The following is a 20,121-nucleotide window of genomic DNA, read 5'->3' as shown; positions in this document are numbered from 1 at the left end:
TCTATGTCTTTTTGTTCCAAGGTCTTGTCCTTCTGTTCCAAGGCTTTGTCTTTTTGTTGTATGTCTTTTTGTTCCAAGGTCTTGTCCTTCTGTTCTAGGACACTGTCTTTTTGTTTTAAGTCTATATCTTTTGGCTCCAGAGCTTTGTCCTTCTGTTCTAAGGCTGTGTCTTTTTGTTCTAAGTCTATGTGTTTTTGTTTTAAGTCTGTGTCTTTTGCTTCCAGGGCCTTATCCTTCTGATCCAGAGCTTTGTTTGTTTGTTCTAATTCTCTGTCTTTTTGGTCTAATGTTTTATCCTGCTGTTCCACAGCCTTGTTCTTTTCTTCCAGAGCCTCATCTTTCTGATTGGTGGCTATATCCTTCTGCTCTACAATAATATCTTTCTGCTCTACAACAATCTCTTTCTGCTCTATGAGAATATCTTTCTGCTCTACAAGAATATCTTTCTGCTCCAGAGTTTTGTCCTGCTGCTGTAAGACTTCATCCTTTGGCTCAGGCACCTTGTCCTTCTGCTCTAGGGTTTCTTTGTCTTTCGACCGTGGAACTGTACCTTCCCATTCCATAGCAATGTTCTCCATGGCAGGGCTTGGCAAAGACTCAGGACTCTTGGTGAGAGAGCTATCAGATGTCAAACTGTGTTCACCAGGGCTTGTGGTCACCTCTGGTGAGTGCTTCCCATCTCTCGATAGTGTGGAGTGACAGAAGGGGCTGGCAGGTAGTTTTCTGTCGGGGCTCTCATCTGTGATGTCTGCCTGGGCAGATGACCCAGTGGTCCTATCTGTGGGAAGTGTCACTGTGGCTGGATGGGGCTCTGGAACAAGCACAGGGGCTAGGTGGTCAGAGGTATCCTCAGCCAGCATTAGAGGCCCCTTTTCTTCCTTTCCAAGGCTTAATTCCCCAAACTGGAGGGTGCCAAGGCTTTCTGGAGAGAGCTGCTTAGAAGAGATATCCAGAGAGGTCTCCTTGCTGGGGCTCTCTTCAGACAGAGAAAGTGACCGCGTGTCTTCTGGAGCCATCTCTGGCCAGAGGTCTTTGTGTAGGTGCTGCTCTATCAGGCCACAGGGAGACCTAAGGGTGGGCTCTTGGTTGACAATGTCTGGGGAGACCATGCTGAGGACAGAGGGGGATTCTGCGTCTTCAGGGGAGAGGCCTCGATCAGAAAATTGGAGCACTTCACCTTTCTGAGGTTCTCCAGGTTCTTGGAGTAATGTTCTCACATCTCTGGGAAGGGCTTCTACTCCCGGAATTGGCCCCGTGGGCTCTCCTGCCTCCACAGTCTCAAAGACTATTGCTTTGTCCTGTTCTGGCAACAGTTGGATGGTGCAGCCTGTGTGACCCCCAACAATGCCGATGGATGCTTCCTGGGCTTGGGGGCTCCTAGGAGGTGACACCTCCCCCTCCTTCTCGAGTGTGACCTCTTCAGGCCTGGGCCCGACTATCTCCTCTGTAGCATCTTCCTTGCCCACACCCGGTGTGTGCCTAGTGTCTCCCCAGGAGCCTGTGTCCTGAAAGTCTTGGGGCTCAGACTTTTCTTCCACTGGGGACTGATGAAAGGGTGTGTGAGTGGCACTGGGTGGACCAGATGGTGGAGGAGAGGCCATCTTAACTGTGCTGTCATCTGGGCTGAGGCAGCGCTCCTCCACATCTCCGAGGGCTGGTTCCCCCGCATGTAGGGCGTGCCCAGGGGCACCAAACATCGGAAGTTTCTCTGACAACTCTACATTTGCAGTCTCTACCTCTTCCTCTTTCACGACTTTCTCTCCAGGCAAGCTTCTTCCTACAATTTCTCCTCTCCTCTCAGACTCCCCAGTCACAGAGAAGTCCTCATAGGGTGGTGATTTGAAGCCCTTGTCTTCTTCCAGTGAGGAAGTGGGTGAGATAGTACCAGCTGATGGCACATAGTCCAAGCCCTGAGTGGCTTCAGTACGGGAGGAAGGGATGCTTGTGACTGTGTCGAGCAGTAGGGAGCTCTTGCCTGTCTCCTCTGTCTGGGGCGCTGTGAGTGAGGCCACAGACTGATCTTCAGCCACTGATGTGGCAAAGGAAGAAAGCTTGTCGCACTCAGTGATTGAGGTGGCTGAGGACACATGCTCCTCTTCAGCCAAAGGGGCAGCCACCATGTTGGGGGGGTAGGTGAGTTCAGTCTCTGGTGCTCCATAGCCTTTGCTGGAGGTGGCAGGAATGGCACTGTCTGCAGGCTGGCTTGCCTCAAAGGGGCCAGGACCTTCAGGCCCCGGGAGGTCATACGTACTTGTAGGAAATCTAGGTGGAGCTGGGCGCTCCTCCGGCTCATCATGGATCTCCTCGTCTGAGATGGTCTGCTCAGTCTCTGAGTAGCCAGGGATTGTCTCATCCTGGATATAAGAGACGTGCTCAGTGGCTCCTGCAGGTGTAGCCAGGCTACTTAGGAATGATGAGGTCTCCTTCTCTGGGACCTTACCCTGGAGTCCTAGTTCTCGGCTGCCAAGAGCCTCCCTGTCTCTTGGGGTTACCTTCAGGGCTTCCTGCGTATGCTTTTGGTAAAAACTCTCAGCCTTTGTCTCTTCCTCTTCCTCCTCATCTGAAGGGTGCACCTCCTCCATTTCTTCTAATTCAGCCTTCTCTATCACGTCCTCCTTTACCTCAGGTTCACTTTCTTCTCTGTCTTCTGTTCTATCTGAGAGCCTCTCTGCTTCCTTCTGCTTCTTTTCCTCGCATGTATCTTTCTCTTCCTCTGGTTCAGCCCCAGAGTCTGGACTTCTGTCCTTGCTGCCTTGTTCCCCAGGGATGTTTGGGACAACCTCTTTCTCCTTCATCAAAGGCTCTGCTTGTTCCAAGCCTGGGACAGAGGGTGGTATTCCTTGGGTAGCTGTGCTTGGGGGTCCCTCATCTGCAGTGTCTGGAAGCAGTGCTTTCTCTCCTAGTCCTATGTCCCTTTGTTCAGTCAGCAACCCCCTCTCCTCACGCTTCATCTCCTCAAAGTCCTGTGTAAGGTCCTCCGGTGAGGACAGGGCCAGCTCCCTGTGCCCACTGACTGGTGGGAGTGGGATAGACCCCTTCTGGGCTGGGGGTGTCCGTGACTCAGAGGACAGCTCCTTCTCGCCACGGGCAGCTCGGCTCTTGTCCATCTTGACTCTTCCAGGGGCCTTGGCTTTGTACAAGGTCTTACGTACCTCAGGGGTAAAGGGCTTCAGGTCTGGCTTGGAAATCTTCTTGACCTCAGGTTTGGTATCTTTCCTCTTCTCCTCCTTCTTAGCATCCTTCTTCTCCTCCTTCCTTCCTTCATCCTTCTTGAGCTCCTTTCTCTCCTTCTTGATCTCTTTCTTCTCCTTGTCTTTTTTCTCTTCCAGCTTTGATATTTTTTCTTTCAGGTGCTTCTTCCCCACCTTGTCCTTTATCAACTTTCGCTTCTCTGCCTTCAATGCCTCATTTGATTCTGTCTTCACCCTCTCAGGCTTGGCAGGCTTCTCTGGGGGCTTCTCAGATGGCTCTTTTGCCTTCTTCTCTGTCTTGGCTAACTCCTTGGCCAGCTCTGAGCGGGCCTCCTTGGCTCCCTCTTCGGCCACCTCCTCCCGTTTTGCCAGCTTGCTAACGGGTGTCTTGGTAGTGGCTTTGAGGCTCTCCTTGCTGTCAGCCCGCTGTTTAATTTTGCTGGGTTTGAGGTTGGCAGGCACAGCCCCAGTAGCCATGTCCTTCTGTGTGGCTACAGGGTAGCGCAAGAAATCCAGGTGCCGAAGCTTTTCTAGGCCCTCTAAGATCTTGTTTTGAGGAGCATTCCCTGGAAAAAGCACACGAACAATCTTTTCAGTGGGGTTGGCTGGCAGCCAGACCACCAGAGCAGTGATAGAGGTCAGGTAGGGCACTGAGATTTCAGCCTCCTTCCCATTGGCCAGCACAATGCCTGTCTTGGCTTTACTGTTGCCTGCCCACTTTTGCATGAGGAACTGCATCTCCTTGCTGTCCTTGACAGGGTTGAGGATGTACATGTCCAGCCGGCCCACACCCATTTTGTGGAAGAGGGTCAGTGGCTCAATGGCGTTGCTGACCACGCGGTACAGAGGCTCAGCCTGAATGCCCAGGCGATTTAGGTGCTGCAGAGTGAGGCAGGCCTCTTCAATGCTGCGCTTGGCCTTCCGGGAGGCGTCAGGCAGCCGCAGCTTATCAGGCACATTGAAGAAGACAACTCCAAGCTCAGGGGAGATGAGGTTCTTCACCCAGTCGCTGTAGCTGCTGGAGCCCTGGGACTGCTCCTCCTCTAGCTCTGCCACTTTGCGCTGCAGGAGTCCATTGATGCCTGGCAGGTTGTCTGCCCCAATGTGCGTGAGCAGCACCGAGTCAATACGGTCCAGGTGCCGTACCAGCTTCCAGAAACAGGACTTGCGATCAGAGCCACCATCCACCAGGATGTTGAAACCATTGACAGCAAAGAGGGCAGAGTCCCCACGGCCACCAGGGAAGATGTAGCAGCAAGGCTTAGAGAGCTTGAGGAAGCCCCCTGAGGTGGGAGGCTCCAGCAGGTCAAAGGGGGATGGCACATCCACAGTCTCAGAGACGTACTCGGAGAACTCGGCCACGCCATCCATGGTGGGCAGCGTGGGCTCAGGGTTTAGCCGGATGTGCAGGGTCTCTTGGGAACTGGATAGTCCTAGGTGGCTCCAATCACCCTCCCCTAAGCAGGACACGGTGAGGAAGGCCTGGATTCCAGGGTCTCTATTGCTGAGCAACTGGGCAATCTAGAGGAATGGGAGATAGAAGCCTGATCAGGTCATTGGGTTGTCTTAACCTGACTCAGATTCAATCTGCTAATCTCTACCTCTTTCTGAGGTGAACGCCTACATTTCTGCTAGGGCCCCCAATAGCCAAGCAATGTGAGATTTTCCCTTCCTTCGATCCTTTCCCACAGCTCTAGTCCTACCCATACCCCCTGCCTCCCAGACATGCAGGCATGGAACTTACCTCAGGTTTGTGAAGGACCTGGGCAAAGTTTTGGTAGGAGTAGGTGCCACTCTGCAGGATGAGCTCTCCCCCAGGCTCTAAACTTTGCCCGCTCAAGATCAGTAGTTTGTGAGTGGATGGGCTGCTAAGGAGATGGTGAACCTAGAGCAGAAGGAGGGGAGTGATCACAGATGTGGGGAAACTAGGGAAGGGCACTGAATGGTCCTGGACCCCCTCAGTACTGCAAAGATGCAAAGACATGTCCCCCACTGGTATCCCTTAAAACACCTCCAGAGTAGGGTTGGGGACTGTAAGGTTGCTTAGATGGCAGAGAAAAGACAGTTCAAAGCCAAGTCCAGAAATTCTTCCCTTAAAGCAGTAGCACAGACAAGGGTGGGTTACAGCCCTTTCAGCAGGCCCTCCTGGCAAAGCATAGGCCCCAGCCTTACCTCTGAGCTGATGCTGTCTGCACTGGGGTTTACCAGGATGACGGTTTCCAGGATCTCACTCTGGTGGCAGAGGGTCCTTTGGCCTGAGGGAGAGATGCAGGAATGTGTATTGAAGAGAGTGGGTACAGACTGAAATGGAGAGACACTGTGTGGGGCAGGAGAGGAAAGAATGCACTAGCAGAAAATGGGGCCTGGGAAAGGGCCACCTTGGATACTGCTGAGTAAGGTCTAGGAAATGGCTCCTCAAACCTTTCCCTGTCAGAGTTTTCCACCTCCCCTCCCCACACTGACTGTCTTTCCCCTCCCTTCATCTGCCACACCCTCTGCCTGCCCAGTGCCCATCCCCACCCCCTGCCTGGAACTTCCACTTCAGACTGCCCCCTTGACAAGAAGCCTTTGTCCCTCTGGAGCACTAAGCTCCTGGTGCTGCCTGGGAATGAGGGCTCAGCTAGAGGGAGGGCTCCCGGGACCATGATCCTCACTCAGCTCTCTTCTCACTAGCTTGCTTCTGCCCTGGCCTTCCATGCCAGCAGAATGTCTGAAAATAAGGATATAGACGCTTCTGTGCAGTGTCTATAGACACATCCCCTCTTTACTCTTTTCCTCTCCCTCACCCCATCCAAGGCCAGAATTCCCATTCCAGAAAGCTCAGAGAGACCTATGCTGTCTAAGGGTTTTACAATCCAAAGAGTAGAAATAGGACTATAACTTCCTGTTCTGGTCTCTGGCCCCTCAAAGGCCAAGTCTGCACTCACATACATGCTCTCAATCATACTGTTCCTACCCCAAAAATGTCACAGCTCCCTGTCCCACCTCATGTTCATGTTCTCCAGGCTCCAGAGAGGCCTGGTTCACTACCCCACAACCCATCCTTGTGAACAGTTTCCCCTCTCATCCTTGCTCCTCTCCTGTCATAGCCTTCTACCATGGAGGTGAGGAGCTTGGGGTTCACATACAAGAAGCCCATAAATAAGGAAGAAGAGATTCAGAGAGTTCCTCAGACCATGGAGAAAGATAAGACATCCCCAAATCCCCTCTCTACTTCCCTTTTCCAGACTTACATGAAACACGAAGCAATATAGCAAAGAAAGAAGGTGGCAGGTCAGAGAGAAGATAATGAAGAAGGATGCTGCCATCCCCTGCCTCGGCCCTTCCTCTCCCCCTCCCCAGCTGCAGCACACAGTGGAGGATAAAACAGATGGCTTTGGGTGTAGGCTGTCTGCTGGTGGGAGGGTTCATAATCTGTCCCCTAGACTCGCTTCTGTGACCCAAGTCTCCCCTGCTCTTTCTGAGCTCCGACAAGGGAAGCCTGGGGCCAGGGCCTTTGTTATGAGAAGGAGCCATGGTGCCAGGATCAGGCAGATGTGGCAGCACAGGGCTGCAGACACAGCTGCAGGGGAATGAACTCTGGATGGTGTCAGACGACCAAACTCCATGCAGGGTGGGTAGGGCCCAAAAGGAGTTCAAGGGTTCCCTTCTATTAACTTGGGAATTGAAGGAGGCTTTGAGTCAGCTCAGAGGATGAGAGCCACCTCATAGGCAGGAGGGGCAGGGCTTGGGTAGATGAGGGATATCAAGGTTCAGGGAGCTGCCAGCTCATTCAAATTTAGAAGAGGGCCTCCTCACACAAGGTCACACCTGAGCTCCGATGGCCAGAAAGAGAAATACATGTGGCACAGACCCATTTGCTTTCTATCTACCCCTCCCCGCAAGTCTATCGCCCCTCATAGCTCCCTGTTTATAGCCACAAGACTCTTCTGATCCCAGTTCCTGTCCTGGCACAAGACCCCCACTCCTGACTCACATGCTCTGCAGTTCTGATTTGCAACCACACAGTTTACATCCCATGCCCTCGTTCCCAGGCCTAGGAGAAAGCCCTGCTTCTCTCTTCTCCTCCGGCAGCTCTCCCACTGAAGGGAACTGACTTGTTTTTCCTTTTTCTTTGGAAAGGACTATCCTGCGAGGCACGGCACTGCCCCGGCCAGGGATGGGGCGGGGTGGGCTGTGGGTGCTGAGGCTGAGCGGGAGGGCAGGTGTCTCCGCAGTGAGGCGGCGGGGAGGGGGGCAGCGCGGGCAGCTGCAGTCTGCCGCAGTGTGTGACTGTGTGTGCCTGCGCGCTGAGCCCGGCTCCGGCTCCGCCCCCACCCCCCACCCCAGCATGACAAGTCATTTTCTTGGCTGCCTCTGCATGGGGGGTGGGGGTGGGGGGACGCGGAGAGGGAGAAGAAACTGGCTCCTGTTTAAGAGCCCCCATCTTGGGAAAAGCAGCAGAGAGGAGGTGGGGGTGGGGAACCTGTGGGGTAGACCGGACTGGGAATACAGGGCAGCTGCTGGGAAGGGAGTGCTCTCAATCTCTGCAGCGGCCTCAGGGGGCCAGAAAGCGGGGGCATAGAGTCCCAGTCTCATGCTGGCTTTAGGGAATGGCGGGGGGGAGCCCACTGCAAACTGGTTGGTCTGTGGGGAGGCGCATGCCACGTCTTAATGACCCTTCCCTCCCTTCTTTTCCATGGTGTCCCCCACCTTCCCTTACTTGGCAAAAACTCGCTACCCTGCTCACCCTCAGCATGGGAGCAGCTGACTGATCCCGCAGCTGATACCCAGGCACCCTCCCATTAGGTGCCTTCCCGTTACTGGCCCCCCCTCCCCAGATTCTTCCATCCCTGCCAAGACTAAGCCCCAAATTTCTCTGACACCCCAGGCTGCCCGGCAAAGCCAGTGTCACCACCCTCTGCTTCTGGCCCTTGGCCAGCGTCTCCTACCCTGAGCCCACAGAGAGGTGAACGGACTCTCCTGGCCCTCTTGGCCTCCGCCTGGTTCTGGGTCTGGGCTGGCTCCACAGCCGGTAATACTCATCGTCTCTCTCCATTCCCTCAGCCTGCCCACCCCACTGGGCTAGTTCCAGAAGCACCAGATTAAGTCCCTTCCTGTTATCCCCATCCCACCTCCCTATCACAACATCCCCCAGCCCCCATGATAAGCCCACCAGTTCGGCTCTTACCCTGGGGTGTGGGAGGGAGCCCTCATGGAGGCGGTGGCCCTGGCCCGCGGTGGCTCTGGCCCCGGCTGGCAGCTTCAGGGAAGAGTATGCGGCACTTGGGGTGGAAGTCTGCTGGGGTGGGGGGGGCGCTTGATGGGGAGGGCGGCGCCAAGGCGGGGACGAGGGGCTGGTCCCTGACGAGGCACTGGAGGCTTAACTGTTTCTTTGCCTTCACAATGTTAGTGCTCTGGTGCTGCTTCTGCCTGGTTCTGCGGGGCTGAGGAGATGTCTAGCGGCTCAGAGCCGGGGGTGATCTCTTGTGGCCCACAGGGCAGAGACCCTTCTCCCCCAACCCTGATTTATTCATTTAGTATCAGCCAAAAGACCAAAGCCCCTAGCTAGGTCATAGAGGGGGAATACAGGAGGCGTGGGCTGCCTGGGCCCTCCCCCTTTTCTCAGGAACCATCTGCTGCCTGTCCCCTCAGACAGACCCAGGGAGTGACCTTCAGTCCCTGGAGGAGCAGGAGACAAAGAGGCTGGGGGCCGAAAGCATGGGGTAGGGTGGGGGGGTACTGCTTGAGAAGAAGGCTGGAGCTGGGGAGAGGTACTGAGCTCTGTCATCTTCTGAGCCACAGCTGCAGAAACCAGGGCAGAAATAAGTCCTATTTAGGGTTGGAGGGTATTTTGAAATTCTGGAGTAGACATATGGTCCTAACTCATGGTGGCGGGGTCGGGCAGAGCACAGGGGTCTAGGAACCGCCTGCGGCTCTGTGCCAATGCCGCACAGCACAGTCACCTACAGGCACTGACACTCAGCATTTGGGGGCATTGGGTGTGAAGTGACAGTCTCAGACCTTGGTGACTCCACAGGGTGCTTTCTGCCTTTCAGTGAAGAGGTTAACAGGGACCAAGGGGAATCACCAGGGCCCCAAACAAGCAAGGTTTTCTGACTACAGGCCAATTATTAAATGTAACATAAAGTACTCTTTGGGTTAAGAGATCTTGTAACAGCTTTATAGGATGGTTGGGTCCCTGTTATTTCCTTGTCTCTGCGGCTTTCTATGTCTCTTTGCTGCCTCTGTCTTATACTATCTTGACCCTTCTAACGTTGGCCCTATTTCCCTCAGTCCCCACCTCTGTCTCAGATTTAGCGAAGTGCTCTAGGACTGAAAGGGTGGGTCTGGGAGCTGTAGGACTCAGTTCCAACCGGGTGACGCCCACGCTTTCACACTGGTCCTTCCCTGCCCTCTTCTGTTTTCTCAGCCCTCCCCAGTCCTGGCCAGATCCTAAAGCCTTCTTCACATTAACAGCGGTCCCACACATACCCCAGCAGCAGCTCCACCCTTGCCCTGGGCTGCCAAGAGCTGCACTGAAGGTCAGAGAAGCCAAAATAGTCTCTGCTGTCAGCATCCTCCACCCCCCCTTAACTGCAGCCAGAGAAGAGGAGGAGCTGAGTCACCAGCACCCTTGTGTGTGTGTAGCGGGGGAGAGGCGGGATGGGAGGAAACCTTGTTCTGATCCAGAGATGCAAAGCAGCAAGATGGCAACATCCCCATTTGGATAGGGGAGGCCATCTGCAGAGACATACAGCACAAACCAGGCTGGGTTCTGAGCATCAAAAAAGGGAAACATCTCCCTTCTGCAAATTCATAGTTCTTATTTCTTCCCACCTCAAGCCTTCTATCTCCTCTGTGCTTCCTAGGGCTCTCTGGAGTGTGTTCAGAGGGAAACTTAAGTAGATATTTGGCTTGAGGACAACATAGCATTTCCCAGCCCCGTGCAGAGCCCACCCTTACACTCAGCTGCCACCCCAAGAGCCACACCCTAGGCATGGCTCCAATTCACAGTGGTGTTTTCCTTCATCCCTCACTCTCTGAACAGCCACCTACCACAACCAAGCCTCCACCTGCTGTTTTCCTAAGCTCTGCTGCAATGAAATGGGGAGATGCCAAAGAAGAGAGAGAGGCCTGAGCTCAGACACGAAGTGACATCAGAGACCTGGCTCCACCATTTTACTAATCATGCTGCTAAACAAACCACCTAACCTCTCTGAGACCTCACTCCCTACATTATAAAATGAGTATAATTAATATCAATACCATCTTCCAATAATACTGTGAGGATTGATTGGCATAAAAGGTGAAAAAGTGCTTCATTTCTAGAATCCTGAATCTGTAATGCACAAATGCCACAGGAAGTCTGTTTCTCTTTGGTGGAAGATTCCTGAGAGGTCATCCAGGCAGATCTAGGTGACCAGAACAATCCTAAATCAGAATCTCAGACCAGACCAACCCTACAGTATCCTTAGCTCCCAAGTGAACCCAGAACTGGAGAGGCCTGCAGGATGGGGTTTGAAGAACTAGTCATGTCCCTGCTTTTCCATTTCAGACAGTGAAGCAAACCCCAGTTCCAAGAACCAGTGAGCTGCTCTAGTGATTCAAGATGGCTTTCATGTTTGTAGAGGTAACTACCACCTTCCGAGTACATCAGTGGTAATGGAGTATCAGACAGAAGGCTTCCAAACTGGTCCCTTAGCCTGTGTTCTTTAGCGTCCCAGAATACCAGTTATGAATTATAAAGCCCCTCCCTTCCTACTGTCTCTCAAAAGAAGTATCAGAGTGTTGTTGAAACTCAGTTTTCCACCACCCCAATTGTTCCTGGGTTTGCATTATAATGCGTGAAAACTCCAGATGTTTTGCAGGAGTTAGAAAGGAAGGTCTCAAGCCACCACTGGTAACTCCCTTTCGCAAAAGCCATCTTGTGAAAACCTTTGCCAGCCTTGACCGTTAGAAGAAGCTGGGCCACTGACTCTCCATCAGTCCCTTCTTTTCTACATGTGGGTGTGTGGATGTGGATGTGTGTGTGGGGAGGGGGGTAAGAACCTTTACACTGTCCCTGTCACTGTAGGATTCGTTTTTGTCACCTTTCTCAGCACTTTGGCCTGGGGATTGAGAACAGGTGATAGGGAGGGTGGCCCAGTCTGTGGGTGGGTAGAAAGGATCAAATCATAAGGTATTAGCATATTCCTTCGGGCCCATCCCAGTTGCCTGGCTCCCTCTGCCCCCCTACTAACAGGAGGCTTTAGGGAGGAGCAGTGTCTGCAGCTGCTCTAGGCTGCCTGTGGGGACAGCTGAAAGAGGAGCCAGCAGGGGTGGGGCTGTGACTGTCTTGAGCCATGTGGGTTTTTCCAGAAAATTCTCCACTATTCTCCAGGGACATAAACAGGCCACCATGGAAATGTCCGAAACCTAAAAAAATTCAGTACACTAAAGTAAGCCCTGGTCTTAGGTGTATGGCCCCAAGCTCCTAAGGATACCATGGCAAAACTCGTTGATTGAAAAGGCCCGGTGGATGTTTATATGTCTATGCTTGTTTCTGGGAAGTGCCTGAGAGTAACTATGCATGTCCCTGTAAGCATCTTCCTAAGCATCCCTGCATCTTAATCTGGAATTTGGCTAAGTACTTAGTTTAATTTCTGTTCATGTCTCATGTCTTTCCAAAAAGCAGCCTACTCTCAAGTCTCTGTGGTCAGAAGGACAAGGTTGGAGAAATTAGTGTGAATTATGAAGATCAACAGATAACCCCCAAGCTTCAACTTAGTCATTAATTTTACACCCTATCATCCTCATATCTACCCTTAAACCAAAGCTCCCAGAAGCACTAAGTGGTAAAACTGTCAATTTTCAATCCTTAGTGCTAATGGAGGAAGCCATGGCATGAGTAATTCTGAAGAGAAGGCAGTCTCAAAACGGTGAGTGACGAGCTTCACATCAGGAAGAGGCCAGCCTCACATTTTCTAAATTGCTGCACATACTCCTAGGATAATACAGTATTTATCATATTAACTTTGTCTCCTCCTCTCTACAGCGGCATCTCTAGAGAAGCTGGTGATCAGGGAAATGACCAAAGATCTGGCAGTTAGGAGGAAGAACAGAAAAAGAGGAAGAGATGACTATCTACCGTACTGTATAATTGAGAATTACGTGTATAAGATATGAGTTCAGTCGTTTGTAGCAGTGACTATTGAGCCGGATGGCTGTTATACTCCATAAAAGGCACTGGTGCATGGACTGATGTGCCAACATTTACCAATAATGTGACCAGATGCCCAGTGCTTTTATAATGGAGCGCAGGGCTTTCTGCAGTCTCCCCACGACATCCCACCGCATACTGTCATAGAATGATAGTTCCTAAACTCTTATTTTCCCAGACCTCTAACCCGTTTCTCCCACCCAGCAGAACGGGAAACTGTGCCCTGTGAACTTTGATCTCAGAGCCAAATCTCAGAGTGCAACTAGCTCTTGTAATAGTAAATCCAGGAGATGTTGCTTCCCACCCTGGATTTGATGGTGCTCATCAGCTTTGGGTACCAGGATACTGCTCTGCTCTGGAGATCTGTTGGCTGAACCAAAGGAGAAACCCAGAAACCCTAAAATGTGGTAGGTAGACTGTGCAGCTTGAGGGAAAGCACTAAGCAAGGGTCTAGAAAGGTGACTGGGAGGTTCTGGGGTCTCTGAAAAGGGAATGGGGAAGGCTGGGGGATGCAGAAAGGGGAACACAAAAGAGAGTGGATTTTTGCATGGGAGATGATAGATTACTCAGAGAAGTACCTCATTCCCTTAGTGCACATCAGTAGCTGTCCATGAACCACCCTCTTCTTGGGCTGGAATTATACTCTCCAAGCTCCCACCACCATCATGCCATGTGTCTGCAAAGTGTACTGACTATGCTGGGATGGCTGTGGAGCTCTGCAACTGTCCTCTAAGAAGTCTCTCCCTTCTCTCCCACCCAAACCTCCCACAAGGCCAGTTCTGCCACAGACAGACCTCTGCACTTCTGTGACCAGCCTACCCAAAGGACTGAAACAAATGGTACTAGTCCTAACCTTTGACCTCTGAAGAGAAGTGAGCTAGGTGCCGGGTAATGAAGAGTCTCAACTGTTGGTTCAGGTCAAAGGATGATAAGTCAATGTTCCAGGAGAGAATCCCTGTGAGAGAAAGAGAAACAAAGAGGGCTCTAGATAAGGTCAGGAAGGTTGGACTGCAGGGAACACTTTCAAGCTCACAGAACAGGGAAGAGGAGGGAAGGGATAAGGACGCAGCCACGATCAGCCGCATGGATGTCTCTCACAAACTGAGGGCCGGAACAAAGGCGCCTCTTGCCTGTGTCTATGGCCTGACCCGCACCTTTCCCGGACTTTGCCTGTGCCAGAGGGAGAAGCGTAGAATTTAGACTAAACTTGGTCATTAATGAGTTCATATGTAGGCATTTTCTTCCAGAGTTGACCAATTGTGGTAGAAGTGACACCCAAGGACCTAGTCCCAGCTACTGGGGACTGTCCTCCTGGTCCTTTCAGCTAAGTAGGATTCTAGACTCTCCTTCTATGCCCCCCTCCTTGCCTCCATCCCTCCGCGGCTTGCTTCCACCCGCAGGTGGCTCCGCAGCACTGCGCCACAGCCACAGGCGCGGCATCTGGGGAGGCAGGTGAGGACTGAGGAGCCAGTGGCCACGAAAGTCACTCTCTCAGGTTGGCCAGCACTTGGAGATTCGTCCCGGCGTTCAGAAAGCACCTCGTGCTGCTCAGGGCCCCCAAAGAAGACACTGTAAGGTAGGGACCAGACTCTCCAGGGAATGGTGAGGACTTCCCAACGTCTGGCCCCGAGACACAGCAAAAAAGAGGGGCGTGGCGGGAGGGACCCCAGGGGCTGCACAGGGCTTCCCCACCTCTGGGAGACTGCGGAACGCTGCGGGGTGTGCGGGAAGGATGCGTGGGTAGCTCGGGAGGGTACGGACGCATGGCATGGACGATGCAGGTGACAGGGGCTGAAGATTGAGATCAACCGGGCGCTCAGATCTCAGGAAGTGTACACGAGGGATGGAGGATGCAGACCTACGCACGGGGAGGTGAACATAGATGGCGGAGAAGCACGGGATGGAGGACGCCGGCAGCATAGCCGGGACAGAGGCTCACCTTGTTCAAGGTGGGCCCGCACGGCCCTCAGCTGACTCTCAGTACCGATATCACCGATCACGATGAGCAAAGAGTGTTTCCGCGAGTCCCACCGTGCCGCCGCCACCGCGGCTCCGGCCTCGCACAGCTGCTCCGCAGGGTTCTGAGCCAGCGGAGCGTCGGGGCTTCGCAGCCCTAGTCCCGGAGCTGTCTCCATGGCAACGCCGGGAGGCCGCCCGGGCCTAGCCTCGGTCTCCATGGAAACTCCCACGGAGTGCTAGGCCGGCAGCGTCCGCTGCGGGGAGAGTGCGCGCGGTTCTTAAAGGCTGGCGGCCGAAGCTGCTCATTGGCTGCTGCCTGTCAGAGGGCGGGGCACCGGAGCCGCAGGGGCGGGCCTGGGGCCCGGACGTGCGGCTCTGCGGTCTCGCCCGGCTCGCGCGAGGGTGATGACGGTCCCCTTCAGGCCCCGCGTCACCTTTCCCGAGGGATGTCCCGCTCCGATTTGGGCAGGGGTGGGGGCTCTGAGGGGCCTCGGCGCCGGAAGAAGCTTCTAGTTAGGATGTTTTTCCGATAAATACTGTCCTGCAGTTCCACAGCCTCGCCCGAACTGAGGGGAGCCATCTTGTCCATCTCTGTCTCTCAAGTTTGTATCGTTGTCTCCAGCTCTGTGTCTGGCTTTTTTATTTTTTATTAATTTTTAAAAAAACTTTTCACTGCTTGCCAAGGTCCTGGCCTCGGTCCTCTGCTTCCCCGCCCCCCTTGCCCCAGGCCTTCGGCGTGCTCGTGGAGACTGCGCAGTATTGGAGGGGACAGAGTGACCTTCCGGCCCTGACTGAGGCCATAGTGACTTGTTATTCCCAAGACAGTGGTTGGCTAGGCTCCATCACTGCCGAGTGCAGGACTCCAGTGCAATGAGCTCAGACTGCAGCAAGGGGCATTTGAGTAAAACCCAAGAAATGCCTTCCCGGCTCCTTGAGTGATGTGACGCTGAAATGGGTAACCTTGGGAGACCGGTTTTACTTCCCCTGGGGAATTCTCAAAACAGGAGGGGCAATGTTTGAACCAGAGAAGAGGGTGACCTTTCCAAAACCAAAGGACCAGGGGGTAGGAGAGAGGATTGAGGAGCTCTGGCACTGTTACATGACTGACTGGAACAGCGTTGTAAAAATGGTGCTATAAATTGCCCTCCCCCATTCTTCAATGTGCCCCCACCCCCTACTCTGCACTACGGCAGCTTTTTTTTACCGAGGAAATTGAATCATTCCGTACATGTATGTATCAGACAGAGAGCCTGGCTTTCACCCTAGGGCTCCAGCAGCAGTTGTTTTTTTGTCCCTTTTGCCTTACACTTTGGGGATGGTACTGGGTAGAAAGGAGCCCAGTACCTGATTCAGCAAAGCTGCCTTTGAGCCCCGTGTGACCCATCTCCTCCCTGGAGGCTCTGAGGAGGGTTGGGCAGTGTCTGCATGTTAAGGATGACACAACATGTGTCCCTATCACAGAGCATGTGTTATAGCGAAATAGCCAGTCCATTCTGCAGCCAGTTTGGACTTAGCCCTGAGAATCTCTTCTGTAGCACAAAGGGAAATAGGAGCCCTGGCTGAACCTCGAATGGTAGGGGTGCCTCACCCTGTATGACACATGAGACGGTGTTCCACTACACCTCCGCCTGCCACCATTGTGGATCTGAATCTGGAAAAGAGCACGGAGAGATGCGTAGGCCTCCTTTTCTACAATCAGTAAAGAGTTACCATGTGGAAGCAGACAGCCGCAATAGGTTGTAGAGAGAGGAAGGGGACAGTTTCCATAGCAACTCCAGGGATGGGGCTCTGAACTGGCACAGGGCCTTAGTATAAGGGTCAGCACCAGTTAATCACAGGCTCTATCAAATCTGACAAAGAGGTTAGATAATAGATATGAATGGTATAGGGAAGGATCACATACCGATCAAATGGTAACCCATTGCCATTGAGTTGATTCTGACTCCTAACAACCCTACAAGGCAGAGTAGAACTGCCCCATAGCGTTTCCAAGGTGTAAATCTTTATGGAAGTAGACTGCCACATCTTTGTCTCGTAGATCGGGCTGATGGGTTAGAACTGCTGACCTTCGGGTTAGCAGCCAAAGTGCTTTAACCACTGCGCCACAAAGGCTCCTGATCGAATGATAGAGGCAGAAACTCAGGCCTAAGATCCAGCCCCGGCTAGAGTTAAGTCTTATTAGTTACAGCTGCAAATGCATACTATGCTAGTACTAAAATTGCACATGTGTGCTGTATGAGTATTTGGGAAGTTCTTCTGTATCAAAGGCAGGCACTGTCACAAATAGATTGGCTACCTTAAAGCCCTTAAAGATGGTTTCCAGTTTGTTCTGGTTTGAACCCCTGCTGAGAATTTGCATTTCTAACAAATTCCCAGGTGATGCTAATGCTGCTGGTTAGGGACCAGTTTTGAGAACCACCAGCAGAGCTGTGGTTCTCAAAATGTATTATACATAATAATCACCTGAGGATCTTGTTAAACTGTAGATTCTGATTCAGTATATCCCGCTGTTAATTATCTCCCTCTTTCCTTGGATAGGAACCCTGGTGGCGCAGTGGTTAAGAGCTCAGCTGCTAACCAAAAGATAGGCAGTTACAATCCTCCTGCTGCTCCTTGGAAACCCTATGGGGCACTTCAACTCTGTCTTATACGTTTGCTATGAGTTGGAATCGGTCGCTATGAGTTGGAATCTACTCGATGGCAAGTGGTTTGGTTTGGTTTAGGGTTCCCTTGGATATTGGTGATGCAGTGGTTGAAGGGCTCAGCTGCTAACCGAAAGGTTGGCAGTTTGAACCCACCACCAGCTGCTATGGTCCTGATGCGGCAGTCTGCTTCTGTAAAGATTACAGCCTTGGAAACCCTATGGAGCAGTTCTACTCCGTCTTACCTTCTTGCTATGAGTCGGGATTGAGTTGACGACAATGAGTTTGGTTTGGTCTTGGTTACTTGGATAGCAGTATCCCAGCCACTGGGTGATAATCTCGGTATCATCATCATATTATCAGAAAGTATTTTAAGTGTCAAAGTGCATATAGCTGTGTGCAAAATGATCTGTAAAGTGTAGCTGTAGAGTGTTGGTATCTATGCTTCAAAATTCTACATCTAAAGACAGAAAACACTGATGCACATATGTACAAGGGATAGAAAGCAAAATTTTATTTTGCGTTCAGGAATAGTGTGCTGTGGCAGGAGTTGAGTACTAAAAATATGTCATTCAAGATCTGTCCAGGGGGATTGTTGGGGACCTGTGACATTCATGATTGTGAGGCACATGTAGTAGTGTGGTGACTGTGGAGTCCTACAGCACTTCATTTAACTATTGACCCTGGGACTGACCAGATATGATCTTTTGGAAACTCCCCTTTTCTGTAGCTCCCCCTTCCACACCATCGTCATGCAGGATTGGCAGATATGGTGATTACAACCAATGCCTCTCAAACCACTTGTGATGGAGGGCCCTTGGAAAAAAAAAATCCAATTTGTGACAGACTAGTACTTTTGTAAAATACAATGAAAACAATTTACTAGAAAAGCAAGAAGACAAAGTACAAACCCCAATGTATTTTAATAATTGATTCAACAGAAATAAAAATACTCTGTCAAATTAATGTGAAAATTTTTAATGCTTACTCTCAATTTCTGTACTTAGTCTCAAAATTTGTATTTATTTACATTAACCCGTGGACCACACTTTGAGTAGCCCTGGGTTACACTAGTGAATTCTAGGGTTGATAGAATTCTACATGGTGCATGGTGGGATTTGTCTGTATCATCACGGCTGATGCGTCTCTTCCACTCACCCATGAGAGGTAGAGCTTATCCTGAGCATCTTGAATTTTCTGGTTGGCTCCATGCACATTCTTCCTGGCAAATTCAATCAGATTAACAGTGGGATGGAGTTGAGAAATGTTTCTTGGCTTTTTTGCTTAGCTGCTTTAACCCTCATGAGAGCCTGCTGATAGGCACGTGAACAGAGCTTGGTAGACAGAGATCCCAGTCAAACATGGTAACTTGGCTTCTGAACCATATCAAATCCTCTGACCTTTTTCATTTCTTTTTGTAGTTTTTCCTAGGTGAGAGGGAGATACTGGTCTACCAGCAGCTCTCATTTGGTAAGTGTATTTTCTACTCCATTGTTAACCAGCTTCATCATGTGACTTCCCAAGACTGTGTTAATGCTGCCATTGACCATAGACTTGGTCCTTTGCACACGGCCAGCCACTGCTCTTATGGTCTTGTCCACCACCCTGGTGATTGTGCTGGTCATGGAATCTAGGCCCAGTCACCCTGGTGATTGTGCTGGTCATGGAATCTAGGCCCAGTCACAGTAGTTTTTTGCCCGTCACAACACCTTTGGCATTGTCAAGAACTTGGTTTGTTGGCTAATTTAGAATAGGCAGTTTCTCCTCAATCCTGTCTAACCCTTTACAGACATAGGTATTAGCAACAGCAGTTTGTGGCTCTAGCTTCTGGATGATGGGCAGAGCACTTGTCACAGCCACGGAGGTAATGGTCTTTATGCCCTTCTCTGCGATCTCACACACAGACTTCAAGTACGGATACTGATCTTTGTACTGACATAAGCTAGGGAGACCAGGTCATAAGTGGGGCTCACCCAGGGTAGGTTGGCCACCCTAGTCACCACACTCAGTTGTGCATCAACTGCGACAGATTCCATTTTTTCTTCCTGAGGAAAGAAGGAGTGATTATGGGGTTTATTAGGAAAGCAACGGGTTACAATTAGGATCAGGAATGACTCAGAATACAGTTCTTCAGTCAGGACAGGTTTTTAGCCGTGCTCACAGGCAGGCCTCTCTTGGCCTCTTGGGCCTCTCAACCTGGCCTCTGCCCTGCTCGGGCAAGTATTACAAAGCTCTTTAGCTCCACTAATAAGTGCACAGGGACACCCTACTCCAGCAATAAACCTTGGCCCAAAGGCACTCGGCTCTCTCAATCTGTGGGTCAGCAAGCCTAGCTCCATCAACAAGTGCCCGGAGGTACGCCAATCTGCCAGGAGGCCTCCTGCCCAAAGGTGCTCAGCTGTCTCATTCTGTGAGTGGGCACACCCACTGTAACCACCTTACTGCATGGTCCAGGAAGCTCACTGCAGCATCTTGCACTGGTCTCCTGATTCTGCTGACGCCATTTCTCTGCCACTGCTTCTGTCTTATGCTGTCTCCAGTGTTACAGTTCTCTTTCTCTTTCTCCTGGGTCTAGGAGGTTCTCAGTGCAGGGACCCTGGGTCCAAAGGATGCGCTCAACTCCCAGCTCTTCTTCTTGGTGGTAGTGAGGTCCTCCTTCCTCTGTTTTTGATATGGGAAATTGTCGTTTTCTCAATTTTATGTACTATAGAAACTTAGATTCAAAGCCCTCCTTTCAACTGGATTGCTTCCTTGACCTCCACTTGTGTGGAAATTCAGTATCCACCACTGAAAGAAGAGATAAGAACAGGTGCAAGAGAAGGCAGTATTATAGGTTCTCTCCTTGAGTATGCATTGGAGTGGACACAAGACAGAAGACAGTATAAATCCCAAATGGTATGAAAGGTAATAGTAGCTTTGGCTAAGTTTGAACCAGTTAGGGGATCCTCAGCTCTCAGGCTTTCATCAGTTCCTGATATACAGTGATAAGTTTACCCAAATGATACACTAAGCACAAGCTTAGGTTATTAACAAAGTGAGAGGAGCATCTCTAAATGTTTTCTGGAAATAATATCGTATTTGGCATGTAAAATAAAGTATTAAAGTTGTCCTCATGACAAAACCAGAACTTTACTGGAGTTGTTGTTTT

General features: G+C 51.4%; 1 protein-coding gene and 1 pseudogene across 1 annotated transcript in view; both read right to left on the bottom strand.

Annotated features, from left to right (window-relative positions):
* MAP1A (microtubule associated protein 1A) overlaps positions 1-5,446 on the bottom strand; it is a 9,995-nt gene extending 4,549 nt beyond the window's left edge. Inside the window, exons 1-5 of the mRNA XM_023735091.1 lie at positions 5,364-5,446; positions 4,936-5,076; positions 435-4,712; positions 271-383; positions 6-186 (exon numbers count right to left, since the gene is read on the bottom strand). Coding sequence (XP_023590859.1) covers positions 6-186; positions 271-383; positions 435-4,562 — 4,422 coding nt within the window. The 5' untranslated portion in view covers positions 4,563-4,712; positions 4,936-5,076; positions 5,364-5,446. The remainder of the gene's footprint in view (positions 1-5; positions 187-270; positions 384-434; positions 4,713-4,935; positions 5,077-5,363) is intronic.
* Positions 5,447-15,000: 9,554 nt separating this feature from the next.
* LOC101354595 (perilipin-2-like) lies at positions 15,001-19,009 on the bottom strand (annotated as a pseudogene).
* Positions 19,010-20,121: the final 1,112 nt, after the last annotated feature.

Source organism: Trichechus manatus, unplaced genomic scaffold, assembly GCF_000243295.1.
Source record: "Trichechus manatus latirostris isolate Lorelei unplaced genomic scaffold, TriManLat1.0 scaffold00076, whole genome shotgun sequence".
Taxonomy (NCBI): Eukaryota; Metazoa; Chordata; class Mammalia; order Sirenia; family Trichechidae; genus Trichechus; species Trichechus manatus.
The sequence above is the reverse complement of the archived record's forward strand: the minus strand, read 5'-3'. Positions and strand labels throughout refer to the sequence as shown.